Source organism: Apteryx rowi, unplaced genomic scaffold (assembly GCF_003343035.1).
Source record: "Apteryx rowi isolate R43461 unplaced genomic scaffold, aptRow1 scaffold_5, whole genome shotgun sequence".
NCBI classification, from domain to species: domain Eukaryota; kingdom Metazoa; phylum Chordata; class Aves; order Apterygiformes; family Apterygidae; genus Apteryx; species Apteryx rowi.
The window spans coordinates 6,964,152-6,976,399 of record NW_020450760.1 but is presented as its reverse complement, the minus strand read 5'-3'; the positions used below and the strand labels follow the sequence as shown (position 1 = coordinate 6,976,399).

The 12,248-nt window shown below is 37.3% G+C and overlaps 1 protein-coding gene across 1 annotated transcript; it reads left to right on the top strand.

Moving 5' to 3' along the window:
* The first annotated feature begins 6 nt into the window (after nucleotides 1-6).
* On the top strand, nucleotides 7-12,083 carry UBR7 (ubiquitin protein ligase E3 component n-recognin 7 (putative)). Its single transcript, XM_026079641.1, has 10 exons — nucleotides 7-184; nucleotides 1,374-1,434; nucleotides 3,062-3,157; nucleotides 4,327-4,380; nucleotides 5,591-5,696; nucleotides 7,326-7,510; nucleotides 8,089-8,220; nucleotides 8,595-8,757; nucleotides 9,661-9,722; nucleotides 10,484-12,083. The coding sequence occupies exons 4-10, from the start codon at nucleotides 4,339-4,341 to the stop codon at nucleotides 10,574-10,576; spliced, it is 783 nt and encodes a 260-aa protein (XP_025935426.1). The 5' UTR covers nucleotides 7-184; nucleotides 1,374-1,434; nucleotides 3,062-3,157; nucleotides 4,327-4,338; the 3' UTR covers nucleotides 10,577-12,083.
* Nucleotides 12,084-12,248: the final 165 nt, after the last annotated feature.

Below are 12,248 nucleotides of genomic sequence, written 5' to 3'. Positions count from 1 at the left end.
GCGGCCCGGTCCGCCCCGCCGCCGCGCCCACGCGCGCCGTTTCGTTGCAGGGCGCCGTGAAGCGGCAGGCGCTGTACGCCTGCAGCACCTGCACCCCGGCGGGCGAGGAGCCGGCGGGCATCTGCCTGGCCTGCAGCTACGAGTGCCACGGCACGCACAAGCTGTTCGAGCTGTACACCAAGAGGTAAAGCGGGGCCCGCAGCCGCGCGGAGCCCTCGGCCGGGGCTTTGGGCGAACGGCGCAGCGGGGCGCACAGCGGTGCGAGTACAGGCGTTACGTGCGCCCTCCCCCTAAAAACTGCGTCCGTCTGTACCTGAAATGCACGTATGCTGCTTGCAACAGAAAAAAAGTAACACTGAACAGTAAGTTTTGACACGGAAGTAACACAGAACAGTTTGAGCCTCCCTCTGGAAGCAGTACCCTAAGAACTGGGGGTATTGCATCTTTTCGAATCTTCAGTGTTCGTGCTGTGGGTTTTCTTGGAAACTACTAAATGTTCTTGCCACAAATGCTTTTTAAATGTTAAGGCTTATCCTTGCAATTTCCCCTGCAAATCAAGTAATCATTTAAGGTTCATACAGGTATCTAGTGCAACACAACTGTCTCTGGCATGAAATACAGCACTTCCTTTAGCAYGGTACTGAAACACAGTGGTTTAAACTAATAATCGTTATTATCTCTCAGGTTTTCCTTACTGGTCTGAGTACTTTGAAACTCCTTGAAGGATTTTGGTACATAGATTAATTGTCCAGAGAAAAATTTCCCCAGAGCATTTTCTGCTGTACATAAAAATTTTAAGTAAGATGAGTCTTAATGGACCAAAGTAGGACAATGTTTAGATGTGTATCTATCTCATGCAAGACACCATGTTTCCACTAGTATGGAGTCTTGCAAAATTGTGCTGGCAACTTAGGTCAGATTAATAAAGTACTCTTGTTCCTCCATCCTCTTTAGATATCTAAGTGTCCTATGCTGTTTTAGTGAGAATTTAGGTGTCTGAATAGGAGATAAGTGCTTAATCATCTTTGTGGATCTTGCCTTTGGAAATGAACCAATTTACACTCCTCTTTTGCCTATATACATGCTTGCCTTTTTGAATGTGGTAGTTGCAGCACCCTTAGTTAGCTGTTCTGTTGAGTTCTTCCAGCCAAATGCTGTTGTAAATGATGATGTTACCTGAGATCTGCCAGGAACGCAGCATGAGGTGGTAAGGCCGCAAGGCTCTTTGGCCAATTCTAACAGATGCTAGTGTTTAAATAGCTGCAAGAATATTTTTATGGTTCCTAATAAATTGTTGGGATTTGTTATAAATACAAAAGTTAATGTATTTTTATATAATAAAAAATCTGAAATGCTTTGTTTTTCCTTTCCAGGAACTTCCGCTGTGACTGTGGAAATAGCAAGTTCAAAAACTTGCAGTGCAAGTTACTTCCAGTAAGTTCAGATACAGATTTTAGACATGCAAAATCAAAATAACAGAAGGTTGGTATCTTGCCTCAGAGAGTGCTGACTCACATGGTGCCTCTTCTCCCAGCAAGTTAAATGAGGGGGAATGTTTGAGCTTTGTCACTCATGGGTGCAGCTGTTTGCGTCCATAGCTAGCTCAATGCTTGAAACAGTGAAAATGCTTTAGCGTGTTGTGGTGCCTGTATTAAGAAGTCCTGCTAGGTCTAAGCTGGCTTCAGGAGAATCTTTTGGGGTGTGATTTTTACARTTGCTTTAAGGAAACTTCAGAGTGTGCTGTTGTCAGAATGGACATTTCCATCCCCTTCTCTGTGGCAGCTTCAGTGCACTAATCTTTTTTGATAGGCTGCCACTGGAGTCTACTGAAGGAGTAGTTTTTTACTGTATTAAGCTCCCTGTAGTTTCAAGCTCAGTGGGCAGTTTGGACTCATCAAGTATTTGGTGATGTTCTGGAAAGCAAACAGAGGAAGGAAGCTCTTTGGCTTGCCTGCAGTTCTGTTCCCAAGATGATAACGCTCCAAATGTAGAAACAGCAAGTGGTTCTGTGTGTATACCCTTTTGGTCCTGGCAGAATTGGGGCTGATCCAGAGCCAGTAAGCCTAGAGYTGTGGTCAGGTGATCCCTACAGAGACACCTGTGGCAACTTTAAGATGTTAGTGCTCCTTGTTGAGTCAGCGAAATGGATCATGTGGCTCCTCCTTCACTTCAGTGCAAAATCAATCTACTAGTTTAAATGACCTTCAGCATCAGTATGTTAAGCTGGCTGACTTCATGGATGAAGGGAGCTCATGTCATTTGTTCTTCTTTTAACAAAGTAATGGTAAAAAGCATTTTATAGTGTATAAATGGTCCCAGCTGTTTTTGCAAGGGCTGACTGTGGTCCTAGGCTGAAACTACATACAGTTCTAAAGTCCTCTGGCCCCAGCTGTATTAGCTGTATTTTTGAAGTGGAATTAGCTGTAACCAAACTTCATTCAGCATGTTCTGTAATTTGGAACACCCTCTCGTATAGAGGCTTAGATGACATGAATTTAGTATAAGCTCAATGGTAAGATTAAACAAAATTGGGTTTGGACCATGGTCTGGATTTTTTTTTTTTTTTTTTTTTAAGAGAGGGGAAGTGCATGGTAAATCTGCAGACTTTGCTACAATGGCAACAGACATGCATTATTGGTGATCAAACCTCAAGGATTTTGTTTGAATAAAATCTTAGTGGCTAATGGCTTTCTGGAAAGAATTGTGCATATATAAAAAGAAGTTTGAATTTAGCTATCAACAGTTACTGTTAAAGAAGTATTATGCTCTTAGGTAATTTTAGATTAGCAGTAGCTTAAAAAAACTCCGTAGTTGCCATTTGTTCTATGTGTAGAAAGACTGTTCTTCCTATTTCCTTTTGAACTTCAGTATTCATCATGTGCCCTATCTTCTGCCTACTGTATAACATAGGAGTCTCAGGGTAATATCTTTGTTTTCAGATCTTCAAACTGATGAGTATAATGATTGCTTTTAGGAAGCAAAATAGAACAGTTTTTTTAGGGTATGCATCTTCTATTTCTCACTGCATTGTCTATTGAAACAATTTGTCCTTTCTTTCTAGGAAAAGGGCAAGGTGAATTCAGGAAATAAGTATAATGACAATTTCTTTGGATTATACTGTACTTGTAAAAGACCTTATCCTGATCCTGAAGATGAGGTAAGAAATGAAAAATCTAGTAGTAATCATATTCAGAAGATATTTATACAAAACACTGTGCAAAGGGTGGTCCACAAGCTATTTGCTAAGGAAGATCCCACTTTAAGAAATTTTATGATTGATATTACCTTGACTGTTATTCACTGTATAAAGTAATACATTCTCACTTTTATTTAAAATAGTTTAAAAAAAAATTATACTTTAAAAACAGATGAGGAAGACACGCCATCATTTGGACAAAATGGTGGTGCAGTTATCTCTGCTTTCCTCTCTGTAAAATTTTATTGTTCCGTTAGGGGATGGGTTTATCTTGAGAAGTCCTACAAACAGAGAATAAGTCACTTGATATGAGAGATCTGAATCTGCTTCCTCATGCTTGCAACAGTGCTCTAACAGGACTGCTTCTGGAGTRGGGAGATTCTCTCTTTCAACAGGGGCTTTAGCCTTCCTTTATGTCAGTGAGAATGCTGTTTCTCTGTCTGAAGTATTAAAACATGACACTTGGTTTACACACAGAAACTTTCCTTTGCAGTTATAAAAGTTAGATGTTTAAAAAAAAAAAATGAGTTTGTTAGGGACAGAAAGAATAAGAAAGGCATAAGTCTTCCAAATATGAAAAAACTGTATTAGTGTTATTATCAAATATGAACTCATTTCTCCCAAGTTTAATGAAATCTAAATATTTCAAAAGAAATCATTAATAATTGTTTCATAATAAATCAGTTTGTACTAAGTTTGTATTATGGACAGTTAAGTTAGGAATCTGACATTCCTAAATAAAACCTGATGACACTGAGAATATAAATATCTTTGTTTTGATAAGTTCCCTGTTACGCATTTCTGTTTACAGGAAGAAAGCTACCGATACCATGCTAACTTTTATCTGTCCTTTTGTATAAGAATGTCTTGCTGTACTGGGAAAACTAGTTTTGTAATACACCTGGGAGTTTCCACAGTCTTCATAATTTAATAAAATACACGTGCTCTTGAACTTTAAGGAAGCAAAATGCCTAATGAAATGGTAACTACTTATTAATGGCAGCTCAGTGTGGGTGGGTGAAGAGGGAAATGCAATTCACTTGAGTGGGCTTTGCATAATACTGTAGTTTGAGGGTTGTGAAAGATTCTGAAGGTTGATATTAATGCTAATAATACGACCGTTCATCTAGATTCCAGATGAAATGATCCAATGCATAGTTTGCGAAGACTGGTTCCATGGAAGGGTAAGGAAACTATAAGTAGCACAGTTGCCATTAGCATAGAAATAAATTAATGTCATCAGTTAATTTTGTATGGTAATTCTTACTTGGAAAGATTTGCTATAATTCTCAGAAGATTTTTACATAAGTTCTAAGGCAGTTCTTTTCAGCTTCTGCAAGGTATTACTAAATGTTTAAACTTGCGTTGCTGTTCACTGTGGTCCAAAATAATTGGGAATACCTCTACTTTTTTCAAGGTTACTTCTGCAGAATAAAATAATAGGTTTGTAACTGTCTTTAACTGGAAAATTATAATCTTGGAATCAGTGAGTTCTTTAATGTAAAGCACATCATTATCAACTATCTATTTGTTCATTCAGAGGGATGCTTTTTTGAATTGTAATTACATTAAATAGTAAGGAACAAACTGCACTGTTGGTCCCTGATTACAGACTTTGGGGAAATCTTTTAAAAGCAGCTAAGCACTTCACTGAATGCCCTACTTAATGCATGAGCAAGGATTCAGCTTGTCATGCCTTTGAGGGCATGAGTGAAATTTCACAGTGGATGTAAGAAAGTTAAATGTTTGACGTTGCTGGAACAAGTAAGAAAACAAGATGATTGGCTTCAATTATAGGTTCTGTAGATAAACTGTGGGTTTCTTTCTTATGTATAAATGTGTGCATTAAGGATGTTGTGCTGCATGCTGTAAGCTGTATAAGAATGTTTTTCAAAAGAAAACAGTTAAGTGCTTTTAATTGCCTCAGTATTTCTCACAAATTTGAGGGCTTTGAGACCTAATTCTTCTCAATTTCAGTATGTGAACAATGAAGATTTACAATCTCTTATGTGTAAGGAAACAATCACAAAAAGTTAATGTAGGAGTTTAAAGATGCCATGAGTGTTAGGTATCTTATTAGGCAGCTATATTTAGGACAGTATTTAGAAGAGTAATGTTTAGAAATGAGATAAAGATAGAACTGAGATTTCTGGGTATGTAGAAAGCATAAAAGACAGTAAACAAAGGCACTGTGATCTCAGTTTTTCCCTGGAATTTGATCTGTTCTTTCCAGCTTTTCGGTTATACTGATGCTGGTTGTAAGAAGGAAGCAGGACTGTATGCTTGCGATGAAAATACGATAGTAGCTGACATTTTACTTGCACTAAAACTAGAGTTGCATCTGTTAAATTGCAGCCAACATTCCACTGCTGTGTGCTTGTTTCTCTTTGACAGCATCTTGGTGCAGTGCCTCCTGAAAGTGGAGACTTCCATGAAATGATATGCCAAGCCTGCATGAAGCACTGCCATTTCCTATGGGCCTATGCTTCACAATTAGCAGGTAAAGAAAACTAAGATATCTGAGCCAATGTTTCTCTAGTATGTATTTCTCATGCTTAATTGATTATTGACATAATATATTTGAGTGGTAGGAGAAATGATATTCATCATGTCAGATACCAACCTTTAGCAGTGAAACACAAGGCTGCGCTAAATGTTCTATAAAAGAAGTCTGGTTCATAAATCTTAATGCCATAGTTCTTGCTATTTTATTTATTTCATCAAAGGGGTGCTAGCACATGGATGGATAAAAATCTATTACTTGTCCTAAGGAACTTAAGTTCTAGGCTGAATCAAAAGATCTGAAGAGCCATCATAAGGGAAGCAGTGAGGAATACAGCTGGGTTTGAGAGACTCCAAACAGAAGAGAGTGAATGATAGTGACTTGAAAAGAGTGTATAAAATCTTAATTTGAACATAATTGGAGCTTGGTTTGGGTTGTGTGTTCCCTCAGGAGAGACCAGTGGTCTCACCAGGTGTCATTTGGTATGTGGTCTCCACAGGATCAGAAGAGTATATGACTTGATTTCAGTGGAAAGAGCTGATTTCATGTAGTCTTGTTTCCTAAAGAGTCCTTATATTGACTGGAGATTGAGCTCTCATGCACCAGGAATTTCAAATGGTAATTTTAAGGATTCCACAATGGATTACCTRGAATTCTCTTCTTTGCTTCCCTTTCCCCCCAACTAGCTGTGTCATCGTGCACACATTTGAATTGACATCAAAAGATAAATTTATTTGACACCAGAAGCAGTTAGTATAGTTGATCTATCATAGAGTTCTGGTTGCTGAGATCACTTCACTTGGATGTTGAGTCACCCCAAACTCTTGGAAGCTGAATACATTAGTACATCCTTAGAAGCAGTAGAGGTGACAACTGTGACTTTTCCTTGGTAGAATTTACTTTGTATTTTTGAGCTATTTTGATGGAAATTGATATCTTCAGCAAAAGGTTTTATGGGGAAAAGCAGAGCTCTTGAAGAAACATTCAGCTGAAGTTACATAATTGTAACTTCTGGTTAGTAAGAGCATGTGCAGCAGAGGGTCTACAGAAGGTCTTGTGTTTGGTACATTGAATTGTTATTAATTTACAATTTTGTGTATAAACAACTGCTTAAATTGTCTTTTTCAAAACTATGTATAAAGCTGAAGACTGCTGTAAATGCTTTATAAAGGGCATTAAATGATTTTTTTTCTTTTTTAATTGTCTGGAGAAAACAAAGATACTGGATTCTGACATAAAGTCAACAAAAAAATTCTGTACAATACGAGGATGTTTGTCCTTCTTGACACTTCTTGGTAGCGATCACAGATTCGGTAGCTGTCATGTACTATGTGAAATTGTGATGCCCTTTTCCCCTCTCCTAGGTCTTATGTTTTGGGAGGTGGAGGATTTTTGGATTGGAATATGAGAGGTGAAGAAGGCAGTGATGAAAGAGGAAGGGGTTTCATTGTATACATAGGTCACCATATTTGGATAGCTGTAGAATGTATCTAGGACTTGATATCATCTGGATCAGACAGTCCAGGTGCTCTGTAACACTACATTATAAAGCAAAAAAGAAAGCTTGTAGTAGTCTGTACTGTGCCTGGCACAATATTTTTATTTATGTGGATACGTATCTTCTAGTTCCTGCTTTGACCAAAGTGAACTCTCTTGAAGACAAAGGGATCATCCTGAATGTCGAGGAAAGCGAAGAACAGAAAAAAGAAATAAAAAAAGAAAGTGGAGTAGAACACCAAGAAAAGGAGGAGGGAAAGCAAATAGAACAGTTTAATGAGCCATCTACTAGCTCTGGGTCTTCATGTCCAGAGGTAAAATGTGCTTTCTTTTCTGTTGTATATTCCTGTTGATGATAGAGAAACTAAAGCCCACCTCTTTCTGTGTAGGTTCAGTGAAAAGGTTTTCTGTCCAGTTCCGTGCTCATTTTCAGTATTTTTGTTACTGACATGTTAAATACATGTTCTCTGTAGAGCGTGGAGTAGGCTATGGAACATGCTTGGAAATGTGTGTCACAAGGGCATAATGTCACTTGCAGGTGGTTTAGATCCATCCCTGCACTTGTCAGCTGTTGTGCCTTTACACTGAAATAACTCCCGAGTTTGTTTTAATATAGCGATATTATGCATTGTAGCTGCATTTGCATGATAGTCCAGCTCTGCTTTCATAAACATTTATGACTATTGCAGTAAACTTCTACAGAAGAGTATATTTATATTTAATGAAAACTGCTAAAAACACATCAGCATCCTCATGTGAATGGAACAGTAACATAGGTTGTCCTATAGAAATAAACGTGTCTGAGACAAAAAAACCAAAAACAAACAAACAAAACTTGCCTAAGGAAAATGAATGTATTTGAAGTGCATTGAACACTCTCATTTTAATTCAGATAGTTACTAAGAGTGAAGACCCAGTCTGCAAGCTGAAAGAACTCCAAAGCAAGCAATTTTTAAAAAAAGATACTGCCACCTTTTGGCCATCAAACTGGAGAAGCAAATTATGCACATGTGAAGACTGTTTGGTATGTATGCTCTCTTCATTGTAAGTGTGGGGAGGCAGAGAGGGACTCCCTGAAGAGAAGCTTGTAGATAAAAATCTGTCAAAACGTTCTTACTGTGCATATAGACACCTAGTGAGACATCCACTAGACCTAAAGAAACAAACAGAATCTTTTGGAATTAATACAGCATGTGTGAAGAAGCTTCTAAACGTTTATATTTTCCTGTGATTTAGAACTAATGTCATTCTGGAAGTCTTCATGAGACATGGTTGAAATGCTTGTTGATACAAAATTTACATTATGAATTGCAATACTTAATGTGAAAAGGGGTTGGAGAATGCATCTGTGCCTGAAGAATTTTGTAATCTGAAATTAAATTTTACTTTATTCTCCAGAAAATGTATTCAGAGCTTGAAGTCCAGTTCCTGACAGATGAATGTGACACTGTCTTGGCCTATGAAAATAAAGGTACCAGTGACCAAGAAACCGACAGGAGAGATCCTTTAATGGACACCCTTAACAGCATGAACAGAGTCCAGCAAGTAGAACTCATCTGTGGTAAATATAACTTCATTTTTAGAATCTGCCTTAGCATTTTGAATGAACAATTTACTGTATAAAGACCATATCATATATATACACATTATGTGGTCTTTATTACATAACCATATAATACCATAGCAGGTATTACAGTATTATAATTTGGCATCCAACTATTTTTAAAGAACCTGTCATACAGTCTTCTACACTTTAATCAACCTCAAATGGTATTACTGTGGAGAAGTCTGTCCTCTCTGGCCTGTTGTTATAACTTTAACTTCCTTATGTTAAGAAAGCAGCTGATGTAGAAGTCTTCTCTTTTTTAACATCTTAGATAGTATATTAATGGTAATTCCTTGTAAGATGAATGTTAAATTTACATTCCTGTCTTTTGGCCCATTTCTTACCTTGTTCTGTTAATCTTATGTTGCTTTGGGGCTGGCAGCTGATGCGAAGCTGGGGTGCAAGGTTTCTTTTTGTTTCTATTATTGACAGGACAGTCTTGATGTATTTTGTAAGTGGAGCAGTATTCCCCTCCTTTGAATAAGAGGTTTATGCTCTGGTGAGAACACTTGCTAGGACTTCCTACCACCTACCTGTGCTTTTGCAGTTACAATTTGGGGGGAGGAGGGAGTCCTTTAATTGCATTAATTCATTCTCTGGACTTCTATATATTTCTCTGAAGATCACCTGAATGGATATTCAGACTGCATAAGCTAGTCAGATAACTGCATTAGGTTCCCGAAGTTTACTCATTCTTGCTTGTTTATTTAATTTATAATCCAGTTCAAACCTAGATTTCTCTAAACTAAATCTAACTAGTGACAGGAGGAAATAGAGCAAGTCTTCATCTTAAGCCAGTGTTAAACTAAAGCTGGGTCTTTTTTTTTCCCCCTCCATGCCTTCACTTTCCCCATCCAGAATACAATGATTTAAAGACAGAACTGACTGACTATCTCAGGAGATTTGCAGATGAGGGAACGGTAAGGTGTAACTTGCAGAAATTGTTTGCTTGCTAGAAAATGTGTTTCGAAGTACTGCTGGGGGATGTTGAATATAATATTTTTTCCTCTCAGAGTTGCTGGTACTCAAGTAAACATTGTACATTTCTGATTCTATTGGGATTTAAAAACTATTTCTGTTTGTTAGAGAAATTTTTGAGAGGCAACAGGAACAGCACAGAAATGTGCTGAGAGCAGCTTTTAAATTGAAATTTCTTCAGGAAAAAAAAGTCTTAATCTTCATGCTCGGTCTTAGGCTGCATTTAAACCTTCAGAAGCACAAAGACTGACTAAATAGTGGCAGACAATCTTTTTCAGTTGTTTTACTCAAGAAATTAGTATGCCATTATTAACATGGAGATTTTATTTGTTCAAATTAAGCCACAGATTTGCCAAAATGCCATTCATTCCTAATTATATTTCAGTGCATCTGAAGTGAGCTTGTGAAATCTTGCTTTGTGATAATTATTCTGATCATAAAAGCAAGTAACTGAGCACATTAAAATTATCATCAGAAGCATTCCTCCATACACTTGTTCTACCTTTGGGTAGCTCATTTCCCTACTTGTATTCTCTTTTAGTGGAATTTGGTATTAATCACTTCCTTTGGGTAGGACAGGAGAACTGTATCAAAGAGATTTCTGGATATCTGTTTTTATGTTTCGTGTGTGTAATACATGTAAGAAAAGGACTGTTAAGTTAATTACTGTATCACAACTTGGGTTTCATATTATTTCCATTAGGTTGTTAAAAGAGAAGACATTCAGCACTTCTTTGAAGAATTTCAGTCACGAAAAAGACGACGGACTAATAGGATGCAGTATTACTGTAGTTAGACTGAGAGGTTTTGAGTCTGAAAGGACAACTGGGAAAACAATATATCCGTTGACAAACAGAAGAGGCATCTTTAATAGTTGGCTTTTCCTCAACATCCTACTGTCCAAGAAACTGCCTCCAACTTTTTCCTCATTTTGTTTCATATTTCCTTTATTTGTAGTGCACATGTGTTCTTAACAGGTACATTGCATAGTGATTCATTTATATGGATTTCAGTATTGATCTGCTTTACATTTCTTTGAAAGTTGGCCTTGTTTCAAAAGGGGAGAATTGCTTGTTAAAAGAACTTTGTGCCACTGTTTATTCCCTTTATTCTTTGACCTGTTTTACTTTTAGTGCCTATAGCTGTACACCATACTAAAACACGGGTGTGGTCTGCCCATCTTGGTTTCTATACAATGTAGGAAATTTGCACTTAGTGTGTGTTGCAAACTGGGGTGTGTTGCTTTCCTGCTCTAAATGGTTCTGTATCATCTCTTCTGGTTGCAGTGATTCTATCATACACCCCCAGCCCAAAGTTGGTTTCTATTACTACATGTAGGGAGGCATGATTCTGCAAGGGGGAAAGGAGGCATGTGTTATAATGATGTCCATTGGTTCTAATCCTGTTGAATGAAACTGCATTCTACAGTTCGGGTCCTATCATGTGAACTAAATGGCACTGTACCTTCACATGCTAACTCTATATACTGTGGAAGTATTCCCCAAGCATGTGAAAAATCAGAAATCATGGGTTGGTCCTGATACAGCAGAATGTTGTATCTATTTTTTTTATTCAAAAACTGTTTCTAGATATTGTACAGTGATGTTTTACATGCAAAAATTTGTCCCAGGAACTTTATCCTCTCACTGGAATGTAAACAATATCCAGTAGGAGGTATTAAGTTACAAATTAAGTATTGGGGGTTTTGTTAAAGGAATTTTAATATGCTTTGGTTTTAAAAACTAACCTACTTTAAATTGTTCTATTTCATAAGTGTTCCTAAAATGTTGCAGCATCCTAGCATTTTGCTACAGTATAAAGTGTGTGATCTTTTTATAATCACTGTGATAATCAAGGAATAGAAAATGTTTCACCAACTTAAGAATCTACAGTTAACTAAAACTAAATATCAAATTTCCCAGAAGTCATTTTGAGCTTAATGTAGTTTTTAGTTTTTCTTTACCCACAAAACCCCCAAAATCCTTTAAGAAAGTTCTAATTTTTAACTCCCACTCTATGTAGTTGGAGGATTTGCTTACCATGAGGTACTGTTCTGCTCCCATGTTAAGATTTCTTAGAAGAAAATCCAGCTTTTATCATTGTTAATTCTTTTTGGCCACCTCATTTACAAAAGCAAGTTCTAGCATAAAGACTCAGTTAATTAATTTGTTTTATGCAAATATGACTAGTTGCTTTTAAATCTAACTCTGGGTATTGTATGTGCTTTTTTGTAGCAACTGTTATGGGAGTTGTAACTGCATACCTAACTAAAATACCTAAAAATTAAATAACTTCAATCTGCACTGTCTTTGTATTTGAATTGCTGCTATGCCATTTTGTTCTCATCCATATCCAGCTCAGTGCATCGTAATGTGATGGTTACCTGTTTAGCCATATGACCAAGATGCACGTAAGAGTGAGTCAGCCATTGTCTTGGCAAGTCAAGCCTTTCATTCCTAGATCTTTGC

Coding starts and splice junctions, on each gene's coding strand:
- UBR7 (XM_026079641.1), top strand. CDS start 4,339: ATGATCCAATGCATAGTTTGCGAAGACTGGTTCCATGGAAGG. Junction 8,758..9,660: donor GCAAGTAGAACTCATCTGTG/GTAAATATAACT, acceptor TTCCCCATCCAG/AATACAATGATTTAAAGACA. Junction 9,723..10,483: donor GATTTGCAGATGAGGGAACG/GTAAGGTGTAAC, acceptor TATTTCCATTAG/GTTGTTAAAAGAGAAGACAT.